Raw genomic sequence first — 27,574 nt, 5'->3', positions numbered from 1 at the left:
ATATTTATTTTTCCCCGTGACTCGACCGAACCAAACATGCTCCTCACTATTTTTGCTAGTCACTTTGCCTACACCCCTGATGATTTTACAAATCTCAATAAGGTCACCCCTCAACCTCCTCCACTCCAGCGAATGAAGTCTCAGCCTCTCCTTATAACTCAAACCCTTCAGACCTGGCAACATCCTGGTAAATCTTTACCGAATCTTCTCTAATCGTAATCTTCCTATAACAGGGCGACCAGAACTGTACTCAGTGTTCTAAAAGTGGCCTCACCAACATCCTGTACAATTTCAAAATGATGTCCCAACTCCAACATTCAATGGTGTGAACAATGAAGGCAAGTGGGCTAAACAACTCTTAACCACTCTGTCTACCGGTGATGCAACTTTCAAAGAACTATGTACCTGAACCACACCCCCATGTCTCTGTTCTACAACATAACCCAGGGCCCTGCCACTAACTGCTACAAGTCCTCCCCCTTTTTTTTAAGCAAAATGCAATTCCTCACTTTCATCTAAACTTCTCTTGTGCACACGCTCTCTCTCGGACACAGACACACACCACCCAACACTCTCACAGGCTTATACTCCATCACACTCATACATGACCAAGCATGCACACAGGCAAACATATACTCTGAGGCAAACTCTCACACACAGTCACATACACACGCACACACACACTCTCTGATGCATGCACAGACACACACAGGTCTATGGGGTAAATTTGCATTCGCAGATACATTCAATTTTGATCCAAAAAGCACACAGTCTGTAGGCAGCCAATCCATGTAATATGTTATAAATTCCTACTTTGGAAATGGAACCAGTCTGATTCAAGATTGGGATACTGACAGAGTCAAACCTCACAGCCTTCATATACTGAGCTGAGATGTCACTGATTTCTATAAAACCTTAAGTCATCTCAAGAATGTGACTCAAAAGTACTTCTAAGCTTTCCATATTAATGAACCAAAACCCGCAACCCATTCTAGAAGATGAAAGACTAAACCAGAATCTTGATTTGCTCAATATATCCTATCAGTAGTATAACACTGTGATCGGTTGCTATATGTTCCTGCTCCATCGCTACCCGATGAAGGAGCAGCACTCCGAAAGCTAGTGCTTCCAAAGAAATCTGTTGGATGATAACCTGGTGCGGCGAGATTTTTTCACTTTATCCACTCCAGTCCAACACCGGCCCTTCCACACCGTTTCCAGTGAACACAGCCCACAGCTCCTGGTGCTGCCAGGAAACCTTACAATGCTGATGACATGGCGCACACTCTGCACCCCTGAAAAAATTCTCACGATACTGGCTGCTCATTCACTGCTCCACCTGATACACGACATTGGAAACTTAGTGCAGGAGACTGAAAGAAATGAGCAGCTTTAAAACAAAAACCTCTTGGAGCTCAAAGCTCTCAATGAGAGTCTGAGCTGGGGGGGGGGGGGTAAGCTCAGGTAACCTTTATTGTGACCCGACTTTGTTACAGCTTCAGATTCTCCCCAGCAAACCGACAGAGAAAACATAGCAGATTTTTAAAAAAACACCTCAAGATCAAAGTGCACACAGACATCCCCCCCCCCTCCCTTTAATATTGGTCAGCACGGAGTTGTCTCTTTGTAATTGGATCCTCGGTCCAACCATAACCCGGAGGAAGTGTTGCCTCACTCAGCAATTTCAACCCATACCCTGTATCCAAGTAAGTCCCTCCTCACCCATTTGCTGTGGGTCTGGAGTCACGTACAGGACAGATCGGGTAAAGGATGCAGCTGGGACGACTGAGTGAATCAAATGGGGGTTTCTCCACCCCCACACCCCCCATAAAATGGTTTCACCATTAGATTCTGAACTCCAGATTTCTGACCAAATTCCAATTCCACCATCTGTCACGGTGGGAAGTGAAGCCGGGATCCCTGGAACTGGGTTGATAGTCCAATCGATAATGGCACTCGGCCGTCACTCCTTCAATCCCCCTGCGATGGTACGTGAACGCGCTGGTGGCTCCGGAGATGGGAGGAGCGGGTGAAGCCCTTCCCACATTCGGGGCAGCTGAAGGGCCTCTCCCCCGTGTGGATCCGCCGGTGGGTCAGCAGGTTGGAGGCCCGGGCAAAGCTTTTCCCACACTCGGGGCAGCTGTAGGGCCTCTCCCCCGTGTGGACTCGCCGGTGCTTCACCAGGGCAGAGGAATCGCTGAAGGCCTTCCCGCACTCGGGGCAGCTGAAGGGCTTCTGCCCCGTGTGGACCCTTTGGTGCTTCTGCAGGTCGGAGGAATCGCTGAAGCCCTTCCCGCACTCGGGGCAACTGAAGGGCCTCTCCCCGGTGTGGACGCGCTGATGCTTCAGCAGGTCCGAGGAATAGCTGAAGGCCTTGCCACATTCAGGGCAGGTGAAGGGCTTCTCCCCCGTGTGGACCCGCTGGTGCGTACGCAAGTTGCCCACCTGACTGAATCCCTTCCCGCACTCGGGGCAGGAGAAGGGCCTCTCCCCAGTGTGGATCCGCTGGTGGGTCACCAGGATAGACGCCTGTGTAAAGGTCTTCCCACACTCAGGGCAGCTGAAGGGCCTCTCCCCCGTGTGGACCCGCCGGTGCTTCAGGAGGATGGAGGAATTGCTAAAGATCTTCCCGCACTCGGTGCAGGGGAACGGCCTCTCCCCCGTGTGGACCTGCTGGTGGGCCTGTAGGGCGGAGGAGTTGCTGAAGGCCTTCCCGCACTCAGGGCAGGAGAACGGCCTCTCCCCGGTGTGACTGCGCCGATGAATCTCCAGGGCAGACGGAGCACGGAAGCCTTTCCCACAATCACCACACTTCCACCGTTTCTCCATGGGGCGGGATTCCTCGGGTTTCTCCATGGCCGAAGCTTCAGCCGCGCACAAACACGTGTAGACGCTCTCCACGTCGTGAATTCCTCTTCCCAGGCCGTATAGCTGCTACACGCCCCACACTCAATGTGCTGCGACAGTGCGGTCTCTCATCCAGTCCCACTGATGCTGAAAACCTACCCAAACAGGAACCAAAACGCTTTCCTCCTTCTCACAGACTCAGTTGTAAACTGTTGCGGTCCCGATGGATTGAGTGACTGTCAGACATTGAAGTCAAAGTGAGGACTGCAGACGCTGGAGAGTCAGAGTCGAAATGTGTGGCGCTGGAAAAGCACAGCAGGTCAGGCAGCATCCGAGGAGCAGGAGAGTCAACGTTTCGGGCATAAGCCCTTCATCTGTTGATCTTGAAATTTCCGTCTTCAGATCCTCAAATACTCTGTAAAGAGAGATGACAAAGGTCATCACTGTCAGTCCAGGGTAGAAATTCTACTTTCTACGGAATCCTTTCTTTTTATTCCATAAAACTGAAAGCACCATCTCACTCCCCTCTAACTAATGGTGTTGGGGAAATTGATGGGATTAAAAGTTTACAAATCCCCAGCACCTGGTGATCCAAACCCCAGGCTATGGCCCAAGTCATCCAAATGTCAAATCTTGAGCTGACCTTAGCAGGACTTATACACGTAATGGTAAGGTCCCAGGGAGTGTTGCTGAACAAAGTGACCTTGGAGTTCAGGTGCTTAGCTCCTTGAAAGTGGAGTTGCAGGTAGATAGGATAGTGAGTGTGTTTGGTATGCTTTCCTTTATTAGTCGGAATATTAATTAACGGAGTTAGGACGTCATGTTGTGGCTGTACAGGACACTGGTTAGGCCACTGGTGGAATATCGCATGCAATTCTGGTCTCCTTCCTATCGGAAGGATGTTGTGAAACTTGAAAGGGTTCAGAAAAGGTTTACAAAAATGTTGCCAGGGTTGGAGGATTTGAGCTATAGGGAGAAGTTGAATAGGCTGGGGCTGTTTTCTCTGAAGCTTTGGAGGATGACCTTATAGAGGTTTATAAAATCATAAGGGGCATGGATAGGATAAATAGACAAAGTCTTTTCCCTGGAGTGGGAGACGTCCAGAACTAAAGGCTTAGGGTGAGAGGGGAAAGATATAAAAGAGACCCAAGGGACAACCTTTTCACTCAGAGTATGGTGCGTGTGTAGAATGAGCTGCCAGAGGAAGTGGTAGAGGCTAGTACAATTGCAACATGTAAAAGGCATCTGGATGGGTGTATGAATAGGCAGGGTTCAGAGGGATATGGGCTAGTTGCTGGCAAATGGATTTAAATTAGGTTGGGATATCTGGTCAGCATGGATGAGTTGGACTGAAGGGTCTGTTTCCATGCTATGATGTTTGTCTCGAGTTTCCCATCTGAAACTGGCGTCATCCTGTAAAAGAAGAAATGTACAAAAGACATCACTGTGAGCACAAGAATTAAAAAAAACTGAGGGGACAGTTCGACTTCCTACAGAACACTTTTCCTATCTGCTCGATGAATGTATTCAATTTGAATCCTACACATGATCCCTCCCCCTGTATTGAAGTTCAAATCCATCCTCATGTCTTTCCTCCACTCCTGGTGTTCGCCCTTTTCTCTTGTCTACAAACTGTAACTAACATCAACATGTCAATGCTCTCCTGGTCACTGCCACCTTGGAAGGACCCACATTCTGTTCCAGTGCCACAGATTATCACATTAATTCACCTCAAATTCACAGCCCATCTAAGTGTTTTTTTTTCTCCCCTGGACCTCTCTCTCCCACTTCCTTTTCCTGTTTTAAGGGCACACACAGACCAAGCTCAGGGCCAGGTCTCCCAGAGTGAAATCAGGAAATTCTAGTTGACACAAAGGCTGCCCCCGAGGTTGGAATCCTCTCCCGGAAATGACAGCAGACGATGCCTTCACCAAGATGGCCGCCCGCGACGCCGGCCCAAAGAAAACCTCCGCCTGACCTTCACAAAGATGGCCGCCGGGCGCTCCAGGCCCGAAGGCAACTTCCGCCTGACCTTCACAAAGATGGCCGCCGGGCGCACCAGGCCCGAAGGTAACTTCCGCCATCCCTGCACAAAGGTGGCCGCCAGTTGCCCGGGCAACCCGAGGGGTCCTTCGCTGGTGAAGTAAACACTGGGCCTGTGGGGCTTTTATTGGAGGCCTCAGGCCTCCCCCGAGGAGTTTATAAACCTCCCCCTCCCCAGCCTCCCTCCCCCCGCGGTTCCCAATCCTACCCTGTCTCACTTGGCGACCTCCCCCCGGGATGTTTCTGAGACCTGTCCGTGTTCTGAAGAAGGATTCCCCCGCGGACCCGCTCAGCCTTTCCCAGCGGTTTCTGTCCTTGTTCCTTCGGCCGCCCATCCCGCTGCGGGAGCTACACTGCGCGTGCGCCAGTTCGGAGAGGGGCGGGGTCCTGGTGAGTGACGTCATCGTCAGCTCAGGGGGCGTGGTTGGAGGAGTCCTCCAAGGATTCGGAAACAATAGGGGGCGGGGCGGTAGTTTTGCCCCGCCCCCAGCCACCTCAAAGTTGGGTGTCTTTTGGGTTCGAATGTAGTTTTTTTATTCAATTTTCAGCCTGTTCAGAAGTGAGCAGAATGGGTTCTTTCTTGATTATAATGTTTTATTAAAATATCTCTTGATTAAAATTTTAAAAGTATAAGTGATAAGTGCTAACTTAGCCTGGAGCACTTCTTTTTAAGAGCAAAAAGACAGTGTTATTTTCTGGGTCTGTAGATTTTGGTTGAGCAAAGATGACCTTTAATATAGAGATACGCCCTTCCTGTCGGAAATGGGAGATTAGGGAGAGTTTCCACCTTACTGAGGATAACCTGCAGCAAGTGTCCTTGGTCACGAATCCTATCAGATCGACTGGATCTGTTGGAGCGACAATGAGGAATTTACAAGAGCTAGGGGGTGTGATAGATAGTTATAGGAAGGGAGAAAAGCTGCAGATACAATCAGATAGATGGAGTAACACCAGGAAAGGTAGGAGAGGTAAACAGGTAGTGCAGGAATCTTCTGTGGCTATCCCCGTTTCAAACAAGTATGCTGTTTTGGAAAATGTATGGGGTGATGGACTCCCAGGGGAACGTAGCATGAACAGCCAAGCTTCTGGTATTGAGACAGGGTCTAATGTGATGAGGAGTATGCTGGTGTCCATGTGTTCGATTGAGTCAGGGGACCCTCTAGTCAGATGCACAGACAGACATTTCTGCAGCCAGCAGCGAATAATCAGAATGGTGTGTTGCCTCCCTCATGCCAGGATCAAGGATGTTTCAGAGAGGGTGCAGAATGTTCCAGAAGGGGAGAGGGACAAGCAGGTGGTCATTGTACACACTGGAACCAACGACATCGGAAGGGAAAAAGATGAGATTCTGGTGTCAAAGAAAATTAGGCAGGAATTGAAATAAGAAGGTCCTCAAGGATCATAATATCTGGGTTACTCTCGGTGCTATAAGCTAGTGAAGGTAGGAATAGGAGGATAGAGAAGATGAATGTATGACTGAGGAGCTTGTGCAGGGGAGAAGGGCTCACATTTTTGGATTGTTGGAATCTCTTCTGGGGTAGAAGTGACCTGTACAAGAAGGACGGATTGCACCTGAATTAGAAGGGGACTAATATACTGACAGGGAGATTTGCGAGAGCTGCTCAGGAGGTTTTAAACTAGTAAGGTGGGAATAGTGAGGAAAGAGATCAATCTGAGATGGGTACAATTGGGAAAAGGAGTGAGTCAAGCAGTCAGGGTAGGCAGGGACAAAGTAGAGAACAAGTTAGGATTGGTAAATTAAACTGAATTTACTTCAATGCAAGAGGCCGAACATGAAATGCAGATGAAGTCAGGGCATGGGATATGACAGCAATCACAGAAACATGGCTCAGGGATGGACAGGACTGGCAGCTTAATGTTCCACAATACAAATGCTATAGGAAGGGTACAAAAGGGGGCAAGCGAGGTGGGGAGTGGTGTTTTGATAAGGGTTGGTATTACAGCTGTATTTAAGCAGGATATTCTTGGGAATACATCCAGGAAAGTTATTTGGGTGGAACTGAAATAAGAGAGGGATAATCACCTTATTGGGATGGTATTATATACCCCCCTAAGAGTCAGCAGGAACTTGAGAAACAGATTTGTAAGGAGATTTCAGTTATCAGTAAGAATAATACGGTGGTTATGGTGGGGGACTTTACATCTTTGCCCCCTCACACTAAACTAATATCCTCTAGTTCTCGACTCCCCCGCCCCAGGAAAAGACTTTGTCTAATTTACCCTGTCCATGATTTTATAAACTTCTGCACAGATACCCCTTAGCCTCTGATGCTTCAGAGAAAATAGCTCCATCCTCTTCAGCCTCTCCCTATAGCTCAAACCCTCCAACTCTGGCAATATCCTTGTTCATCTTTTCTGAACCCTTTCAAGTTTCACAACATCCTTCCAAAAGGAAGGAGACCAGAACTGCACGCAATATTCTACAAGTGACCTAACCGAGGTGTGATACAGCTGAAACATGACCTCCCAACTCCTGTACTCAACGCTCTGCCCAATAAAGGAAAGCAAACCTTCTTCACTATCCTATCTACCTGCAACTCCACTTTTAAAGGAGCTATGAACCTGCACTCCAAGGTCTCTTTGTTCAGCAACACTCCCCTGGACCTTCCCATTGAATGTACATGTCCTGCTCTGATTTGCTTTTCCAAAATGCAGCCCCTCACATTTATCTAAATTGAATTCCATCTGCCACTCCTCAGCCATTGGCCCATCTGATCAAGATCCCATTGTAAATCTGAGGTAACCTTGCTTGCTGTCCACTACACCTCCAATTTTGGTGTCATCTCCAAACTCACTAACTATACCTCCTATGTTCACATCAAAATAATTTACGTAAATTATGAAAAGTAGTGAACCCAGCACCGATCCTTGTGGTACTCCACTGGTCACAGTCCTCAAGTCTGAAAATCTACCCTCCACCACCACCCTCTGTCTTCTACCTTTGAGCAAGTTCTCCTTGTGTTCTATGAGATCTAACCTCGAACACCTTACTGAAGTCCACATAGATCACGTCCACCACTCTATCCTCATCGATCCTCTTTGTTACCTCTTCAAAAAACTCAATCACATTCATGAGACATGATTTCCCACGCGCAAAGCCATGTTGACTATCCCTAATCAGTCCTTGCCTTTCCAAATGTATAAATACTGTCCCTCAGGATTCCCTCCAACAACGTGCCCACCACCGATATCAGGCTTATTGGTCTATAGTTCCCTGGCTTGTCCTTACTGCCCTTCTTAAACAGTGGCACCACGTTAGCCAACCTCAGTCTTCTGGCACCTCACCTGTGACTATCAATGATACAAATATCTCAGCAACTTCCCTCACTTCCCACAGAGTTCTAGGTTACACATGATCAGATCCTGGGGATTTATGCGTTTCAAGTCATCCAGCACCACATCCTCTGTAATATGAACATTTTTCAAGATGTCACCATCTATTTGACTACATTCTATATCTTCCATGTCCTTCTCCACAGTAAACACTGATGCACAATACTCGTTTAGTATCTCCCCCATCTCCTGCGGCTCCACAGAAAGGCCACCTTGCTGATCTTGGAGGGGCCCTATTCTCTCCCTAGTTACCCTTTTGCCCTTAATATATTTGTAAAAACCCTTTGGATTCTCCTTCACCATATTTGCCAAAGCTATGTCTTCTTTTTGCCCTCCAGGAGTACAGGAGTTGGGAGGTCGTGTTTCTGCTCCTCTGTCTGATGGTCTCTTGCTGTCCTGGACACAGAGTGAGAATTGGGAGCAGGAGTAGGCCATTTGGTCTTTCAAGCCTGCACCAGCATTGAACAGATCATAAATGGATATGGATCTCCCTACATAGGGGTGCAGAGGCTGGGACTACTCTCACTGGAGCACAGGTGACCTTACAGAGATTTATAAAATCATGAGGGGTATAGGTGAGGTGAACATTTAAAATACATTTGGAGAAGTACATGAATAGGAAAGGTTCGGAGGGATATGGGCCAAAGACAGGCAGGTGGGATTGGTTTAGTTTGTGAATATAGTCAGCATGGACTAGTTGGGCTGAAGGGTCTATTTCTGTGCTCGGCGAAAGTGAGAACTGCAGATGCTGGAGATCAGAGCCACGATTAGTGTGATGCTGGAAAAGCACAGCAGGTCAGGCAGCATCCGAGGGGCAGGAAAATCAACATTTTGGGCAGGAGGGGCTCCTGCCCAAAGCGTAAATTTTCCTGCTCCTCGGATGCTGCTTGACCTGCTGTGCTTTTCCAGCACCACTCTAATCGTGTTTCTGTGCTGTCTGACTTGAACAGTTATGTACTTGTCTTAAAATCATTTTCTTGCCTTCCCCCGTTACCATCCACTTCATTGCAGTTCAGAAATCAGATGAACTCAGCCTTGAATACATTAAATGACCCCCTAACGTGGGCAGCACAGTGGTTAGCACTGCTGCCTCACAGTGCCAGAGATCCAGGCTCAATTCCCACCTCAGGTGACTGTGTGGAGTTGGCACGTTCTCCCCGTGTCTGCGTGGGTTTCCTCCCACAATCCAAAAATGTGCTGATTAGGTGAATTGGCCATGCTAAATTGCCCGTAGTGTTAGGTGAAGGGGTAAATATAGGGGAATGGGTCTGGGTGGGTTGCACTTCAAAGGGTCAGTGTGGACTTATTGGGCTGAAGGCCCTGTTTCCATACTGTAAGTAATCTAATCTAACTGCAGGAAGACATCCCCACTTCTGAACTTAATTCCACTTGCTAATATACCACTTGCCTTGCTGATTGTTTGCTGCACCTGTCTGACAACTGGCAGTGACTGGGGTAGAAGGACACCGAGACCCATTTGTCCATCCACACATCATTCCTGAAGAAGGGCTCGTGCCTGAAACATCAACTCTCTTGCTCCTCGGATGCTGCCTGACCTGCTGTGCTTTTCCAGCACCACACTTTTCGACTGATCTGCGGTCCTCACTTTCTCCACATCCCAATGTATCACCATTTAAATAATACACCTCCTTTGTGCATTTTAAAAAAATCACAACAAAGTCTATAACTTCACACGGTGGTACTGCAGTTGCCATATGTTTGCCAATTGAGACACGGACCTGGACCAACATTGCCCAAGTGTCCCCTCCCTGAATTGACTCTTTCCTTTCAGTTGCTGCAGGTCAACAATTGAACCCCAGAATGAAAAAGAAATGGAAACATTGGGCGAGAAAAGAGGGCCATACTCACAGATATTGTATGGAGGAAAAATGTTGCAGTCTGGGAGTAAAGTTCAATCTTCATTCAGAGAGAGAGAGGAGCAACAGCAGAAGCTCAAGGTCCAACTTCCGCATTCAGACAATACAGCGGCTCTGATTGGCAGGAGGACCCGTCCCCTTCCGGGCCTCCAGGGCGTCCTATTGGTTCGTCAAAAGAAGGTCACGCGCCCTTTCTGCGGTCAGCGAGAAGCATGTGCAGTGCTTGCTGACACTGAAGATCATGCGCAGTATTCCCTGTGGAGATGCTCGTGTTACTGACAGATTTTAAGTGTCCAAATGCCAATAGGAGTTCAAAAGTCACAATTTTTTATTCCCTCTGTGGCTCAATATTGTATTCTTTTTGCATTTTAATGGCTACTCAACTTTTGTATGTCTTTTCCCCAGGGGGATTGAAATTGCTGAGTGAGGCAACACATCCTCCTGGTTACAGCTGTACCAAGGATCCAATTACAAAGGGACGACTGGGTGCTAACCAATAGTAAAGAACGTGGGGGGGTGTGGGGGGTTTGGCGGGGGGAGTGTATGTACTTTCACCTTGAGCTGTTTAAAAAGCAGCTACTTTTTCTCTGCCTTTTCTCTGCCATGTGTCTACAATACTGCACATAATCAATTGAAAAAGGCAGCAGCAAAGAAGGAACACAAAGTAGTCCATCAGGGGTCACCCACATTTCGGTTTGAGTATCGAGGGAGTACCCTGTTTGAGGCCATAGTTTGTGCTGCTCAGCAGGGGGCGCACCCTGTGATTTCAGTCCCATACCCAGGCCTGGCATTTCTATCCCCATATTGTCTCTGTCGGGGTTTTGCTGGGGACCCAATGGGACCAGAGGTTTGGGGTGTCAGGCTGCCTGCTTGGCAGCAGCATCCATCTGCTCATTCCTTTGGAGACTGTATCCATTGCCTCAGCATGAGCTGAACATCTTGATAGCTGCCAGATTGATTGGACAAAACAGTATTACTGTTCGTCTGCCCCATGGGGGTTAAAAATCCTCTCCGTTCCCACAAGTCTCTGTAATCATGGGTCACACCAAAAGCACAGTGAGAGTTGAAGAGCTCAACCCCCGGGAGGGGTCTCTCAGTTCCGAGATCGGTCAAATGAACACTAGGATTATGGTCTGCTTCAGCAAGGTTTCACACTTTAATTTGTAACGGCCGGGCAAAGATTTGTCCAGCATCACAGATATTAAAAGATTCTGTGTTCCTTGGAGAAACTGTGTGATTAACTTGGAATAAAATATCAATTTTCATATGTTTCTTAAGAGACCATACAGCCTTATTTACAGAATAATCCAATAAAATGTAATAAAATTACATAATGGAAACAGATTAACCCAATGATATTTCCTGGGAAATAATGTTGTTTCACACGCATTATCTCCTCATACCTGTGCTTCAAGGTTAGCTAGGATGGTCAGTAATGTCCTATCTAGCTTAATTAGGTCCATACAATGAAGAAGGCATTGTTTGCTTAATCTGTAATTCAGTTAGCTCAGGAATGCAGAAATGCAGTTTGAGCCATTTTAAACACAATGTTAATTTGCAGCCTGAAGCCATGTTGTTCTATTACTTTATATTGAGATGCCATTTTGTGATGAATAAAAGCTCCTGACAACAGCCTAAATCTAGGTATTAGATCCTCATCTGGTGTGGACCTGCTCCGTCACTCAAAACAAAACTCAATTTACAATTTAAGGCCATATGTGCTATTCTGCTAAATTAATCCAGTTGATTTGTTTTTGTTTAAAAATGTGAAAACCTCGTGAACAGTTCTTCCAGTTAATCACTGGATATTCAAATTTCTCTCCAAAATTAAAGATCATCACAAAACTGGGTGTCATTGTGGGATTTTGAATCTGGAGGGTGTGCCTGTGAAGTTTGAATGAACAATATTTCAAAGTGAATGTTATCGTGTTCATTATTAAGACTTTCTGGAGATGAAAAATTTGCCCTTGTGTGTTTTGCAACACTTAACCAAGGTCAGTTCTATAGAATATGCAGACAGGTTGATGTGAGAGTTGAGAGCTGGGGCAAACATCAGAAATAATGGAGGCAGGAGCACAGCAATTAGAGTTAGAAAGTTATCCAAAAATATAAAAACAGGAAGGAAAGTTTCGTCACTTTGTTAACTTTTTTAAGAAAAGCTAAGTGTTGGTTCTGTAAAAAATGAGTCTGGGGATTCAATAACGGAGGATAAAGAGATGGTCGGTGAATTGAAAAGAGCTTGAATCTGTCTTCAGTAGAGAGGATACAAGTAACACCCTAGAACTAGCTGGAAATCAGGAATTGAAAGGGAAGCAGGAACTGAAGACAATTACAATGACCAGGGAAGTAGTCCTGAGTAAACTGTTGGAACTACAAGCTCACAAGTCCCAGGGGTCCAAAGGATTTCATTCTAGACCCTTTAAAGAAAAACTAGCTGGTGATATAGTTAATGCATTGGTTTTAATTTTCCAAACGTCATTAGTTTCAGGGAAGGTTTCTGTAGATTGGAAAACTCCTTTCTTCAAAAAGGGAGACCGAGAACAGGACACTGCAGACCATTTACCTTAAACAAACTCCATTGTCCTTTTATCTTTGGATTTTAGCTTAATTCTGCAAAACAGCAGGACAAGTTCACAGAGTTCAATCATTATTCTCAGCCATTTTGTGTATTATTTTAAATTGAAAAGCCATTTTGTGGTTAGTAAAAACCTACATATACTTGTTGAGTCTGACAATACCCTAAATTCAAATTTTAGATCCTCACCTGAAGCATCAGAGTCTGAGGGGTGACCTGATAAACGTTTGGAAGAGGCATGGATATGGTGAATACCCAAGGTCTTTTCCCCAGGGTAAGGGAGTCCAAAGCTCGAGGGGATATGTTTGAGGTGAGAGGGGAATGATTTCAAAGGGACCTGAGGGGCAACTTCACACAGAGAGTGGTGCATGTATGGAACGAGCTGCCAGAGGGAGTGGTGACGGCTGGTACAATTACAACATTTAAAAAGCATCTGGATGGGGATATGAATAGGAAGGGTTCGGAGGGATATGGGGTACATGCAGACAAATGAGACTAAATTAGTTTAGGATATCTGATCAGATGAATTGGACCAAAGGGAAAGACATGACCGTGTCCTGCCACTGAAATGACATATTGAACAAACCTGGATTGTTACCTCTCTCATCTTTTACAATGGGCTGCAGGTATTATTCATATGGAAATCTTGAGATTACTTAAGGTTTTATCACAAAAGGTAACCTCTGGGCAGGATAGTGGCTCGTTGTTTCGCACTGCTGCCTCACAGCGTCAGGGAACCTGGGTTCGAGTCCCATCTCGGACGAATGCCTGTGTGGAGTTTGCACATTCTCCCTGTGTCTGCAAGGGTTTCCTCCCCGTGCTCCGGTTTCCTCTCACAATCCAAAAATGTGCAAGTTAGGTGAATTGGCTATGCTATATTGCCCGTAGTGTGAGGTGCATTCATCAGGGGTAAATATGGGAAATGGATCTGGGTGGGTTACTCTTCGGAGAGTCGGTGTGGACTTGTTGGGCCAAAGGACCTGTTTCCATACTGGAGGGAATCTAATCTCGTCTCAGCTCAGACAATGTGTTAAAGGTGTGAGGTCAGAGTCTGTCAGTATCCCAATCTTGAATCACACTGGTTCCATTTCCAAAGTATGAATTTATAAAATACTACATGTTCTGACTGCTTGCAGATCGTGTGTTTTTGAGCAAAATAGAATGCATCTGAAAATATAATTCACCACTAAGGACTTGTGTGTTCTTTACATGTATGAGACAGCGAAAACGATTATTTCCGTGCTGTATATCTCTGTCTATTCGATAACAGATGCTTTATTTCTGTTGGTGTAAATATTGTTGTAAATCATAGTTGGGTAATAATAGTTAGATGTAAGGGAAAGAGAATTCCTCAAGTTGGGCACTATAAGAATTCTGGGAGACCCCTATTTCTGGTTTACTTCCTCGTTCACATTTAAACATGAGCAACAATTAATTTAATATTTGGTTTCATTTTTCTTGATTAATTCCCTGCTATGTGTACGCTCTGTGTCTGGTCAGCTGACAGGCTGGGAGATTGTGGGTTGGGGCTTGATTGACTGAATATTTTATTGTTCTGGAAGGTGTAAAGGGGGGGGGGGAGGTGTTAAAGCTTCAGCAGAAATCCAGCATGTCTATGTAAGGAGTCTCAGATCATAATTATTCTCTTCAATGTGTGCAGTCAATTCGCTCACTTTTGTTACAATGCAGCACACAATCAGACAACATTTTTCGTTTCAACTTTCGTGATCTTTAGAATCCAGTTTTGATCGCTGAAATATTTACTCTCCTTGTCCCTTTCTATCGTTCTCTGATGCTCATTTTCTACATTGCTCGCTGGCCTTGATTTGGATTGGCTATGCTAAATTGCCCATTGCATCCAGGGATGTGCAGGTTAGGTGGGTTTGTCATGGGAAATGCAGCCTGCTCCACCATTCATTAAGGTCATGGCTGATCTATCCATTGTCTCAGCTCCTCCTCGTTGCATTGTCCCAACTACCCTTCATTCCCCTACCATGCAAAAACCCATCCAACTGTGTCTTGAATATACTTAATGAAGCTGTCTCTACTGCTTCCTTGGGCAGAAAATTCTGTCGATTCACTACTCTCCAGGAAAAGTAGTTCCTCCTCATCTCTGTCCTAAATCTACTCTTCCCCTAATCTTAAGGCCTGGTCTCATCCACCAGCAGAAATGACTGGACAAGGGAGGGTTTCATCCCCACAGTGCAATGAATTCCCACTTCCCAAGACGTACTCACTCACTCAGTTGCTGCCTCACAAATGAAAGCTTTCATTGTAACTTCTTCTGCTTCCTGTAAGGGCAAAACACCTTTGAAAGCTGCTTTGAATGCAAGGAGGAGGATCTCAGATGATGAATAGATCAGCCATGATCATAGTGAATGACTGGCCAATCCAAATCGAGGCCAGTGAGCAATGTCGTGATGTGGAAAATGAGCATCAGAGAACGATAGAAAGGGACGAGGAGAGTAAATATTTCAGCGATCAAAACTGGATTCTAAAGAGCACAAAAGTTGAAACTAAAACATTGTCTGATTGTGTGCTGCATTGTAACTAAAGTGAATGAATTGACTGCACACACTGAAGTGAATAATTATGATCTGAGACTCCTTACAGAGACATGGTTTCAGGATGACAAGGATTGGATCCTGAATTTCGAGGGGATAGTCAAATGGGAAGCTAGGTAAAGGCAGAGAATTGGCACTGCTAATCAAAGCACTGATCACAGGGTAGTCTGGTGTCAGCTCGGATTTCAGATCCTGATTTCTCTGTCCTCTGATCTCCCTGTTCCCACAGAGTAAGATGTTGGTCTGTTCTCAGCTCTGCTGAATTTCTGCTGAAGCTTTGACCCCCCCCTTTACACCTTCCGGAAGAATAAAACATTCAGTCAATCAAGCCCCAACCCACAATCCCCCAGCCTGTCAACCGACCAGGCACAGACCGTAATCATAGCATGGAATCAAACAAGAAAAATGAAACAAAATTAAAAACATATCGGTGCTCAGGCTTAATGTTTGTTCATTAGGAAGCAAACCAGAAATAGGGGTCTCCCAGGATTCTTATACTGCTCTACTTGACGAATTATCTCTCCCTTACATCTAACCATTTGCACCCAGCTATGATTCACAACAATATTTACACCAACAGAAGTGAAGCATCTGTTATCAAATAGACGTAGAGATATACAGCACCGATACAGACATTTTCTCTCCCTCACGCACGCATGCGCACACATGTCCAATAGGGGTTGAATGTGTATTTGCAGAATCGTGTTTGCAGATACATTTTATTGTGCATTTTTGCGCAAAATCTGCAAGCAGTCGGTACACGTAATATTTTGTAAATTCCACTTTGGAAGTGGAACCAGTTTGACTCAAGATTGGGATACAGACAGACTCTGGCCTCCATCCTTTAATGCATTTTCTGAGCTGAGATGTCACTTTTTGTTATAAAACCTTAATTTATCTTGAGAAGATGGCTGACACCAAGTTCTGGGATTTACATATTATTGATACCTGAAACCTGTACTAAACGATGAAAAACTTAACAACCAGGCTTGTTCAACTTTGTCCAGGTGAGAATGGATTGACCGTGCTAAGTTACCCATCGTGCCCAGGGAAGTAATGTCTTGATGGTGCCTTTCCCCAAACTTCCCATGTACGTTAACCATTTCATGCTAAAGTTGTTCCTCAAGAAGCTGCATTTCAGGCTCACCCTGAAGTGACAGTTTATTTTGTTTCCCAAAATCTGACCTGCTCACTCTCTCGGCAGTATCCGAATGCTGTGAAAGATATTAACTTTCAGATGGAGGTATTCAAAATTCAGAGTAGTGATATTTTTGCTTTTCTGTCCCTATAAGATCCTGAATCAACACCTTCAGGAGAATGAGAGAGAGTGGAGTGGTGCTTTCAATTTCATGGAATAACAAAAGAACATTCCGCTGAATCGCTTGTTCTGAGTTTCTACCCTGCACTGACAGTGAGGACTTTTGTGATCTCTTTTTGAACAGAGTACTTGAAGATCTGAAGACTGAAGTTTCAAAATCAACAGACGAAAGGTCTACGCCCAAAATGTTGACTCTTCTGCACCTCGGATGCTGCCTGACCTCCTGTGCTTTTCCAGCGCTACACTTTTCAGCACTGATTCTCCAATGTCTGTAGTGGTCACTGCCTGAGTCACTCAATTCGTTGGGACTGCAACGATTTTCAGCTATGATTCTGTGATATTAACTTTCAGGCAGAGTTATCCAAAATGCTCTTCTGCTTCTGTTAGATCCTGAATCAGAACATGCAGGAGGATTAGTTAGAGCGGAGTGAGAACAGAGGGGGAAGAGAGAGTGGGATGGTGCTTTCAATTTTGTGGAATAACAAAAGAAAAGCATATTCTGCAGAAAGTCGAATTGCTACTTCAGAATTTCTACCCTGCGCTGACAGTGAGGACTTTTGTAATCTGTTTTTGCAGAATATTTGAGGATCTGAAGGAGGAAGCTTCGAAACCAACAGATGAAGGCCTTATACCAGAAACATTGACTCTCCAGTGTCTGCAGTCCTCACTTTGACATCAATGTCTGACAGTCTCTCAATCCATCGGCACCGCAACAATTTTCAACTATGATTCTGTGAGAAGGAGCAAAGGTTTTTGGGTCCCATTTAACTATATTTTCAGTATCAGTGGGACTGGATGAGAGACCCTACCATTGCAGTGCAGTGTGTGTGTGTGTGGAGAGTGTAACAACTAATTGGCCTGGAAAGAGGAATTCACGGCAGAGAGGGCCTGTACTCACGTTTGTATGTCACTGAAGTTTTGGCCATGGAGAAACCAGAGGAATGCCACTCTTTGGAGAAACCGTGGAAGTGTGCCAACTGTGGGAAAGGCTTTCGTGTTCCATCTGCCCTGGAGACTCATCAGCGTAGCCACACTGGGGGGGGGGGAAAGACCCTTCAGATGCCCCAAGTGCAGAAAAGGCTTTACCCAGGCCTCTGCCCTGCTGACCCACCAGCAGATCCACACGGGGGAGAGGCCTTTCAGCTGCCCCGAATGTGGGAAGGCCTTCAGCGATTCCTCTTCCCTGCTGAGGCACCGACGGGTCCACACGAGGGAGGGACCATTCCCCTGCCCCAAGTGCGGCAAGACCTTCACCCACTCCCCCCACCTGCAGAGCCACCAGCAAGTTCATGAGCTATCGCAGGGGGATTGTAGGAGCGACGGCCGAGTGCCAATATCGACTGGACTCAACCAAGTTCCGGGGATCCGGGATTTGAATCCCGCTGTGGCAGATGGTGGAATTGGAATTTGGTCAGAAATCTGGAGTTCAGAATCTAACGGTGAAACCATTTTTTGGTGGGGGTGAGAAAACCCCCATCTGATTCACTCACGTCTTTTTTTTAGGGAAGGAAACTGCCATTTTGTGAATAGATTCACTCAGTCATCCCAGTCTGGCCTATGTGTGACTCCAGACCCACATCAGTGTGGTTGACTCTACACAGATGCCCCAACCCCCACCTCCTGGCAGATGGGCAGGGAGACACTTACTTGGAGACAGGGTATGGGTTGAAATTGCTGAGTGAGGCAATACTTCCTCTGGGTTAAGGCTTTACCAAGGATCCAATTACAAAGGGACAACTTGGCGCTGACCAATAGTAAAGGAAGTGAGGTCAGGTGGGAGGGTAGTATGCATGGTATGACCTTGAGCTGTTTAAAAAGCAGGTACTTTTTCTCTGCCTTTTTGCTGGGGGGATCTGAAGCTGTAACAAAGTTGGGTCACAATAAAGGTTACCTGAACTTACCACCGGGCTCAAACTCTGATTTCAAAGCTTTGAGCTCCAAGTGGTTTTTGTTTTAAAGCTGCTCCTTTCTTTCAGCCTCTTGCACTAAGCTTCCAATGTAATGTATCAGATGGAGCAGTGAATACTCGTATCATAGAAATTGTAAGTTTTTCAGGCATGCAGGTACTGTGTTTTATTGGCTTTTTAAAGTTTACTGGCAGCACCCGATGCTGCGTTGACTGGAAACGATGTGGAGTGCCAGTGTTGGACTGGAGTTGACAAAGTTAAAAATCATACAACACCAGGTTATAGTCCAACAGGTTTATTTGGAAGCACTACCTTTCAGTGCACTACTGCTTCATCCGGTAGCTGTATAAAAACAAAATGTACAGCAAATGATCACAGTATCGTTCAACTGATATGACATATTGAACAGACCTAGATAGCTGTTAAGTCTTTCATCTTTTAGAATGAGTTGTGGGTTTTGGTACATTAATACTTAATCCCAGAGCTTTTTTAAATTCACATTCTCAAGGTGACATAAGGTCTTCTAAAATAGGTGACATCTGGGTTCAGATGTTGCATTAAAGGTGTGAACATTGAATCTGTATCCCAATCTTCAATCAGACCAGTTCTATTTCCAAAGTAGGAATTTATAAAACATTACATGGATTGATTTTCTGCAGATTGCTCAAAAAGTGCACAAAGTTGAATATATATGCAAATACAATTCTGCCAATACAAACTCACCCCATTGAGTTGTGTATGTGCACATGCATGCATGAGAGAGCATGTGTGTGTGTGCATGCGTTGAGTGTATGCTTGGTACAATGAGTGTAATGGAGTATGAGCCTGTGTGTGTCAGAGAGAGTGTGTGTGTGTGTGTGTGGTTCGAAAGAGCAGATGTGTATGAGCAAGGTGTGAATCAAAGCGAGGGGTTGTATTCTGCTAAAACAGGGAAGGGCAGGACTTGCACAGAATGATAGGGCCCCGGCCCATGTTGTGCAATAGAGAGGGGTGTGTGTGTGTGTGTGTGTGTGGGGGGGGGGGTTCAGTTACATCGTTCTTTGGAAGTTGCATCACTGGTAGACAGGGTGGTTAAGAAGGCATTTAGCACCATTGCCTTCATTGTTCACACCATTGAGTACAAGGGTTGGGACATCATGTTCAGGTTGTACAGGATCTCCACACGGGTGTGGGCGGGGCCGGGGGAGGGATGGGCGGGGCCGGGGAGCCTCACCGTCACCAAGTCACAGCCACCTCGCGCTACAACTGTTCATTCACAAAAACAAACTCTCCTGTCTCACTCTGCAGCTGCGGGGGGAGAACACATAACACATTTAAAGGGCTGAGCTACAAGTAACGGGGCATTTTTATATTTAAAACGATACATTGAAATCTAAGGAGACTTGGACATAATTAATGGTATATGGTAATATTTACAAAGCATGACCATATTGGAAATAGTGCAGCCACTTTGAAAAAGGGGTTTGAGGTGACCTTGAGATGCTTATTTTCTTAAAAATTAACTAAGTTATTACGATTTGAAATGATCGTGCAGGGGTAATGTAACCAGTAAATGGCAAAGGTAATTGCAAAATTCTTGAAAAGAAAACGATTCCAGATATATGCGGATGCAGGGCAATAATTCAACAAAAGAGCCATTATTAATTTTTTGGGACCAAACACTCTCCTTTTGAGAGATATAAATAGGAGCATCAATATTGAAGCAGAAATTCCTATTTTTGTTCTCCCAAAGTCTCTGTCTTGTCAGAGTACAGTGCAAGCCAGTACCATTTGTTTTGCCATAGTAGACCTTGCAACTCAACCTCACCGAATATTCATATCTGTGTTCTTAGCAGTCAAATCCTGGCTCTGCCAGTGATGCTTACATTCCACGAACAAATAAAACAGATTATGGTGCTGCTATCACTGCATGTGCCAGAATTAAAAGGATGAGAAAAATTCTGAACTCACACCACACACAGTTTGTGTACAATGCCATTATCTCTACTTAGTCTGTACCAAATTAAGAGCAGCCACAGTTGACATTTCTTTGGCAATTCTACATGCTGACTTTCTCTCATCACAATCTCTTTGACGTTCTTGTATGTGCCTAAATTAATCTTCAGATTGTTTCACAATTGAATAATGTTACTAGACTAAAAATTCACAACTTCACCAACTGCCAAAACATTTTTTTTAGGCTATTCGGGCAGTAGCAGTGACAAATGCAATATCAAAGCAATACAAAGTTATGAAGAGGGTTACATACACTTAACCAAATACAATGGCAGTGCAGAGAATTTCAGAAAAAGTGCAATAAATATTCACTTTTTAACCCCTTATTCAACTCATTCAAGAATTTCAAAGTGAATTTGTGGTAATTCAAGAGCAAATGGCAACATTTGTTTGTTAATAGACTCACCATAAATTGTGAAAGATCACTTTTATCAAAGTCACAATGTTGAATCCCAAACGGAGCAATTAAGTACAAAGTTACTTTCAACTATTTAATAAGACACTGCAAACTTTATTTCATATCCAAATTATAATAAGATCTTTACAAAGGAAATATATTAAACAAAATAGCTTTCCGGGGTATCAATATTGACAACAGTTGTGCAGGTATTATTTGGCAATTGACCAACTAATTGAAATAATTTCAGAATAAATGAGCTGCTTCATTATTATACATTGAGATATTTTAATACCAATCACATGAAAAGGAAATCTTTGCCTTAAAGAACCAAGTAAAGTTAAATAAAATAGAAAAGCATCTTACAGAATTCACTTCAAATCATCTCTGGTGAATCACAAGAAGATGATGCTCAATAAACCAAATGATGGACAATCACTGGTAATGATGGAAAAAACATTGTAAAGAATGTAGATATCTCAATTGTACCTTAAAAGAATATCTACTCTGCCTTGGACAAGGACAACGGAAAGGTTTTTTTTGTCTGATTGAAATCTACAATAACCAAGCTTTAGAAAATCCAACACTGAGCCCAATCTGGAATAAAAGTTTTTTCCCCCCAGGAAATCCTTTTCAGCTTTCAGCCTTCTCCAGCTACGATTAGCACGAAGGAAAGGTGAAGCTCAGTGGGGAAAGGCTGAGTAATAGCATATCTAGGCTCTCACCTAAGTATTCTCCGAAGAAAAACATATATCTGGATGGGGACATGAATCGGAAGCATTCAGGAGGGATATGGACCAAATGCTGGCAAATGGGTCACTAGATTAATTTAGGATATCTGGTTGGCCTGGACTGAAGGGTTTGTTTCTGTGTGTCATTACAGACTCCCCTCTTCTGGGATCCCCATACCAGCTGTTATTTTCATGGAATAATCTGACAATTGTTGACTTCCATCAACCTCTTCCATCCGGAGAAATTTCCTCTCTCTGCAAAGTGTGGTTCACGTTGGCAAGTTCAATCCTCCTCCGGTCCTCAGGAACACACTCTATAATGCACAACGTTCTCAATACCTGTTTAATGTTCAGTGGGGAAACTACTTTCAGTCCAACAGTTAGACAGAATTCCTCAGAAATGTTTTTGGCAAATGCACTGCTCCCACGAAAGCTCGTGGGCCCATAGTTCAAATGCTTTTAACAACCTGTTTTTATTTTCATTTCCCTGCCTCCCCAGGATGCAGAATTTCTCCCACCAGAAGTTGTTTGCCCTGAAAAAAATCCAGCAGGAAGACGATTATGGAGCTATCAATAAAAATGCCTCATATGGGTCACCCAAGGTTAAAAATGGAAGAACATCTCTCTTCAAAGTTACTGTTCGTTTGCCCTTTCAAAATTCCTCGAATTTAAGGTGTTCCATTGTAGCATTTAATTATGATCCATTAAAAGCAGTATCCAGTCTCATCTGAGTGAGGAACTGACTGAACAAGCGAAATAACTTTTCTATCTGCTCTTTAGATGTGACATCCTCCCCCTCTCTGTGTTGATGCAACAGGATTACCAGAGCTGGAAGTACCACTCTCTGAATACAATTGCTGATTAACAGTTTACTTGAACTGCTTAACGTAAGGATTTAAAAGCTGCTCGCCCGATCTCGCACAAAGTACAAAAAACAAACTGTTGACCCGTGCCTGCACAGAGGAGAAATTTCACTTGGAATAGATCACAAAATAAGAACTGTTACCAGTCCCATAACTCATGTGTTTCCCATGGACAAAGTTAAACATCACCCAACACCAGGTTATAGTCTAACAGGTTTGTTTGGAAGCACTAGCTTTCGAATTACCCATAATGACCAGGGATGTGCAATTTAGGGTGGATTGTCCATGGGAAATACGGAGGATGGGAATGGATATGGGTGAAACTCTTTGGAGGGCCAGAGTAAAATAAATGGGCTGAATGGCCTGCTTCCACATTGTCGGGGGAGGCATAGAATCCCAACAAAGGAGCATTTTATCGGCATCTATCCTGTCAAGCCCCTTTCAGAATTCTACTGGTTTCAATACGATCACTTCTGGTTCAGAGAGGTAGACGGCACAGAAACAGACTGTTCGGTTCAATTCATCCATGCCGACCAGGATTCCCAAACTAAACTAGTCCCACTTGCCTGTGTTTGGCCCATATCCCTCTAAACCTTTCTATGCATGTACTCCATCCAAATTCCACATGCAAACCACCCTCTGTCAAAACATTGTCCCTCAGGTTCCTTTTAAATCTCTCTCCTCTCACTTTAAAGATATATGCCCCTGAGCCTTGACTTCCCCTACACTAAGGAAGAGCCCTTCGCTATTCACCTTACCTCCATTCCTCATGATTTTATCAACCTCAATAATGTCACTCCTCAACCTCCTGTGCTCCAATAAATAAAGTCCAAATCTCTTCTTATAACTCAAACCATCTAGTCTTGGCAACATCCTGGTAAATCTTTACCGAACCCTCTCTCATAGGAAGAATTCTCTTACAGGGTCACCAGAATCGTACTCCGTACTCTACAAGTGGCCTCACCAACATCCTGTACAACCTCAACATGATGTCCCAACTCCGAGACTCAGTGGGGTGAACAATGAAGGCAAGTATGCTTAATGTCTTCTTGACCACCCTGTCGAGCAGCGATGCAACTTTCAAAGAACTGTGTACCTGAACCCCACCCTGTCTCTCTTTTACAGCACGACAAAGGGTTGGACCCTTAAATTGTTCATGGGCTTCCCTTCCTTGTTTTAGCCAAACGCAAGCCCTCGCTTTTGATAGCTCACTCATACACACGCTTTCTCTCCAGACACCCACACATACACGCCCCCAACACTCTCTCAGCGGATACTCCATCACGCACTCACTTTACCAAACATGCGCAGACACTTACGTGCACTCTCATGCACAAACTCATCACTTTTTGGGCAAACTTGTATTGGCAGAAATATGTTTGCAGACACATTCTACTTTGCTCAAAAATGTGCAGAAACTGCAGGCAGTCAATCAGTGTAATATTTTATAAATTCCCAGTTTGAATCAGACTGGTTCTAGTTCCAAATTTGGGATACTGACAGTCTTGAACCTCACACCTTTAATGCATTGTCTGGGCTGAGATGTCACTTTTTTAAAAAAAAACCTTAAGTCATCTCGAGAATGTGAATTAATAGTAATTCTGGGATTTACAGGTTAATGAACTGAAACCTGAAACTCAGTCTAAAAGGTGAAAGACTGAACAGCAATCTTGGTGTGTTCAATATGTCATTTCAGTTACATGACACTGATCTTTTGCTATAAAATTTGGGTCTTATGATCCTGCTCCACAGTTACATGATGAAGGAGCAGCGTTCCAAAAGCTCATCCTTCCAAATAAACCTGTCGGACTATAACCTGGTGTTGTGTGATTTTTAACTTTATCCAGCCCAGTCCAACATCGGCCTCTCCACATAATTTCTCGCGAACACTGCCCACACCTCCTGATGCTTCCAGGAAACTTTACAACGCCGATGAAATGACACACTCTGCACTCCTGAAAAATTGACAAGTTCTCACGATACTGGCTGCTCATTCACGACTCCAACTGATATGCGACATTGGAAGCTTAGTGCAGGAGGCTGAAAGAAATGAGCAGCTTTAAAATAAAAACTCTTGGAGCTCAAAGCTTTCAATGAGAGTCTGAGCACAGCAGCAAGTTCAGGTAACCTTTATTGCAACCCAACTTTGTTACAGCTTCAAACCCCCTCAGCAAAATGGCAGAGAAAAAGTAGTTGCTTTTTAAACAGCTCAAAGTCAAAGCGCACACCCCCCCCCACCCCCATTCCCCTCCCCCCACCCCCACCCCATCCCCCATCACTTTCTTTACTATTGGTCACCACCAAGATGTCCCTTTGTAATTGGATCCTTGGTACAGCCTTAACCTGGAGGAATTATTGCCTCACTCAGCAATTTCAACCCATACCCTGTATAGCGCCATCTGCCGCAGCGGGATTCAAACCTGGGATCCCTGGAACTGGGTTAATAGTCCAGTCGATAATGGCACTCAGCCATCATTCCTTCAATCCCCCCTGCGGTGGTATGTGAACGCGCTGGTGCCTCTGGAGGAGGGAGGAGCGAGTGAAGTCCTTTCCGCACAGGGGGCAGCTGAAGGGCCTCTCCCCCGTGTGGACCCGCCGATGGGTCAGCAGGTTGAAGGAATTGCTGAAGGCCTTCCCACACTCGGGGCAGCTGAAGGGCCTCTCTCCCGTGTGGACCCGCTGGTGGGTCAGCAGGTTGGAGGAATTGCTGAAGGCCTTCCCGCAGTCGGTGCAGCTGAAGGGCCTCTCCCCCGTGTGGACCCGCCGATGTCTCAGCAGGTTGGGGGAATGCCTGAAGGCCTTCCCACACTCGGGGCAGCTGAAGGGCCTCTCCCCGGTGTGGATCCGCTGGTGGGTCAGCAGAGAAGAGGAATTGTTGAAGGCCTTCCCGCACTCGGGGCAGCTGAAGGGCCTCTCCCCCGTGTGGACCCGCCGATGGGTCAGCAGGGAAGCGAAATCGCTGAAGGCCTGCCCACACTCGGGGCAGCTGAAGGGCCTCTCCCCCGTGTGGACCCTCCGGTGGGTCAACAGGTTGTTGGCCTGGGCAAATCTCTTCCCACACTCAGGGCAGGAGAACGGCCTCTCCCCCGTGTGGGCCAGCTGGTGTCTCAGCAGGTTGGAGGCCCGGGTAAATCTCTTCCCGCACTTGGGGCAGTTGAAGGGCCTCTCTCCCGTGTGGGAGCGCTGGTGCCTCAGCAGGTCGGAGCATTTGCTGAAGGCCTTCCCACACTCGGGGCAGGAGAACGGCCTCTCCCCTGTGTGGAGGCGCTGATGAATCTCCGGGGCAGACGGGAAATGGAAGCTTTTTCCGCCATCAGCACACTTCCACCGTTTCTCCTCGGGGCGGGATTCCTCAGGTTTCGCCATGGCCGAAGCTTCAGCTGCGCGCACACACACGTTTCCAGCCCCTCCCTGCCGTCAATTCCTCTTTCCAGGCTGTAGATGCTTCTCCATGCCCCACACTCAATGCGCTGCAACAGTAGGGTCTCTCATCCAGTCCCACTGATGCTGAAAACGTACTCAAACAGGAACCAAAACGCTTTGCTGCTTCTCACAGACTCAATTGAAAATTGTTTCCTGTCCCAATGGATTGAGCGACTGTCAGACATTGACGTCAAAGTGAGGTCTGCAGACGCTGGAGAGTCAGTGTCAAAAGGTGTGGTACTGAAAAAGCGCAGGTCAGGCAGCATCCGAAGAGCAGGAGAGTCAATGTTTCGGGTGTAAGGACTTCATGCGTTGATTTTGAAGCTTCTATCTTCAAATCTTCAAGTACACTGTTTAAAAAGAGATTACAAAAGTCATCACTGCCAGGGCAGGGTAAAAATTCAGAACAAGCAATTCTACTTTCTGTGGAATATTCTGGTCTTTTGTTACTCCACAAAATTGAAAGCACCATCCCACTCTCTGTTCTCACTCCGATATAACTAATTCCCCTGAAGGTGCTGATTCAGGATCTTACAGGGGCAGAAAAAGCAAAAACATCAAGACTGACATCTCTCCGAATTTTGGATAATACCACCTGAAAATTAATATCTTTCACAACACTGGGATCCTGCTGAGAGTGAGCAGGTCTGATTTTGGGAAGCATAAAAAAAAGTGTCAATTCAGGGTGAACCTGCAATGCAGCTTCTTGAGGAAGGACCAGACACAAAATGGTTATTGACCCTGAGAAGGTGGGAGCAAAATGAGACATCAAGGCATTAACACCGACGCACTTCAGTCAAACTCTTCTGCTCCCAGTCAGGGCAAAACATGCTCTGAAAGTCCAGCCTTCACAATCACAAGATGGTCATAAATCCTATCCCTCAGAATCCTTTCTAACACCTTGCAGACGACAGATGTGTTCTTGCCTTCCCCCACAAACATCCACTTCTTTGTTGTTCAAAAATCAGATGAAACCAGCCTTGGATATATTCAATGACCTTATTCCCTGAATCCTTTCAAGTTTCACAACATCCATCCTCTCGCATGGACACCAGAACTGCACACAACATTCCAAAAGTGGCCTAACCAATGTCTGGTGCAGCTACAACATAACTTCACAACTCTTATAATCAGAGCATTGGGAAAGTTTGCAAAACCCACAAAAAACAATGGAGGGATAAACCGATCTTTTGCGGGTCAGCTTGGAACATCAGGGCGGGGGGATGGGAATGAGGGAAGGAAGCTGAATGTGCTGGAGCCAAGGTGGAGGAAGAACAGAGGATGCAAAACCGGCTTGAAGCTGCAATGAGGAATATTGCATGTGCTGTACTTGTACCTGTTGCAGTTACTGGTGGGAATCGGGTGCATTTTAAACATCAAAACAGAAAAGATATCCAGCCCTCCCCCTTCCCAATCTCTATCCTTCAGTCCCTCCTCACCCGGGTAACTAAGACACATACCTGAGTTTGTGGAGTCTGCTCCCTCCCTGGATTCACTCCAGTTGCTACAAGTGACCAATTTCCCCTCCTCCCATCTCTGTCTCCCTCCCAGGATGAAGAGTCGCCCAGAGGGAGGGAGATTCACTTTGAAACGGACAGGGCCACTTCCGTGTTGTGACGTCACAAAGAAACTAGGGGCGGGGCGAGGAAACGTGACGGGGCAGGAGGCGGGGCGAGGCCT

General features: G+C 45.6%; 1 protein-coding gene and 1 long non-coding RNA gene across 3 annotated transcripts; one reads left to right on the top strand and one right to left on the bottom strand.

Annotated features, from left to right (window-relative positions):
* Positions 1-1,454: 1,454 nt before the first annotated feature.
* LOC140460763 (uncharacterized) lies at positions 1,455-26,273 on the bottom strand. Of its 2 annotated transcripts, none has more exons than XM_072555438.1 (2): positions 25,148-26,273; positions 1,455-2,670 (listed from the first exon to the last, which is right to left on the bottom strand). In XM_072555438.1, the coding sequence occupies exons 1-2, from the start codon at positions 25,835-25,837 to the stop codon at positions 1,972-1,974; spliced, it is 1,389 nt and encodes a 462-aa protein (XP_072411539.1). In that variant the 5' UTR covers positions 25,838-26,273; the 3' UTR covers positions 1,455-1,971. The 2 variants fall into 2 exon arrangements, with proteins under 2 accessions (XP_072411539.1, XP_072411538.1); XM_072555437.1 differs by lacking the exon at positions 25,148-26,273 and adding an exon at positions 5,099-5,271 and having other exon boundaries at positions 1,455-3,262.
* LOC140460799 (uncharacterized) lies at positions 16,445-22,368 on the top strand. Its single transcript, XR_011954336.1, has 2 exons — positions 16,445-17,311; positions 22,108-22,368. It is a non-coding gene; the product is annotated as an uncharacterized lncRNA (long non-coding RNA).
* Positions 26,274-27,574: the final 1,301 nt, after the last annotated feature.

Source organism: Chiloscyllium punctatum, chromosome 36 (genome assembly GCF_047496795.1).
Source record: "Chiloscyllium punctatum isolate Juve2018m chromosome 36, sChiPun1.3, whole genome shotgun sequence".
Taxonomy (NCBI): domain Eukaryota; kingdom Metazoa; phylum Chordata; class Chondrichthyes; order Orectolobiformes; family Hemiscylliidae; genus Chiloscyllium; species Chiloscyllium punctatum.
This window is presented reverse-complemented; position numbering and strand designations above follow the sequence as displayed.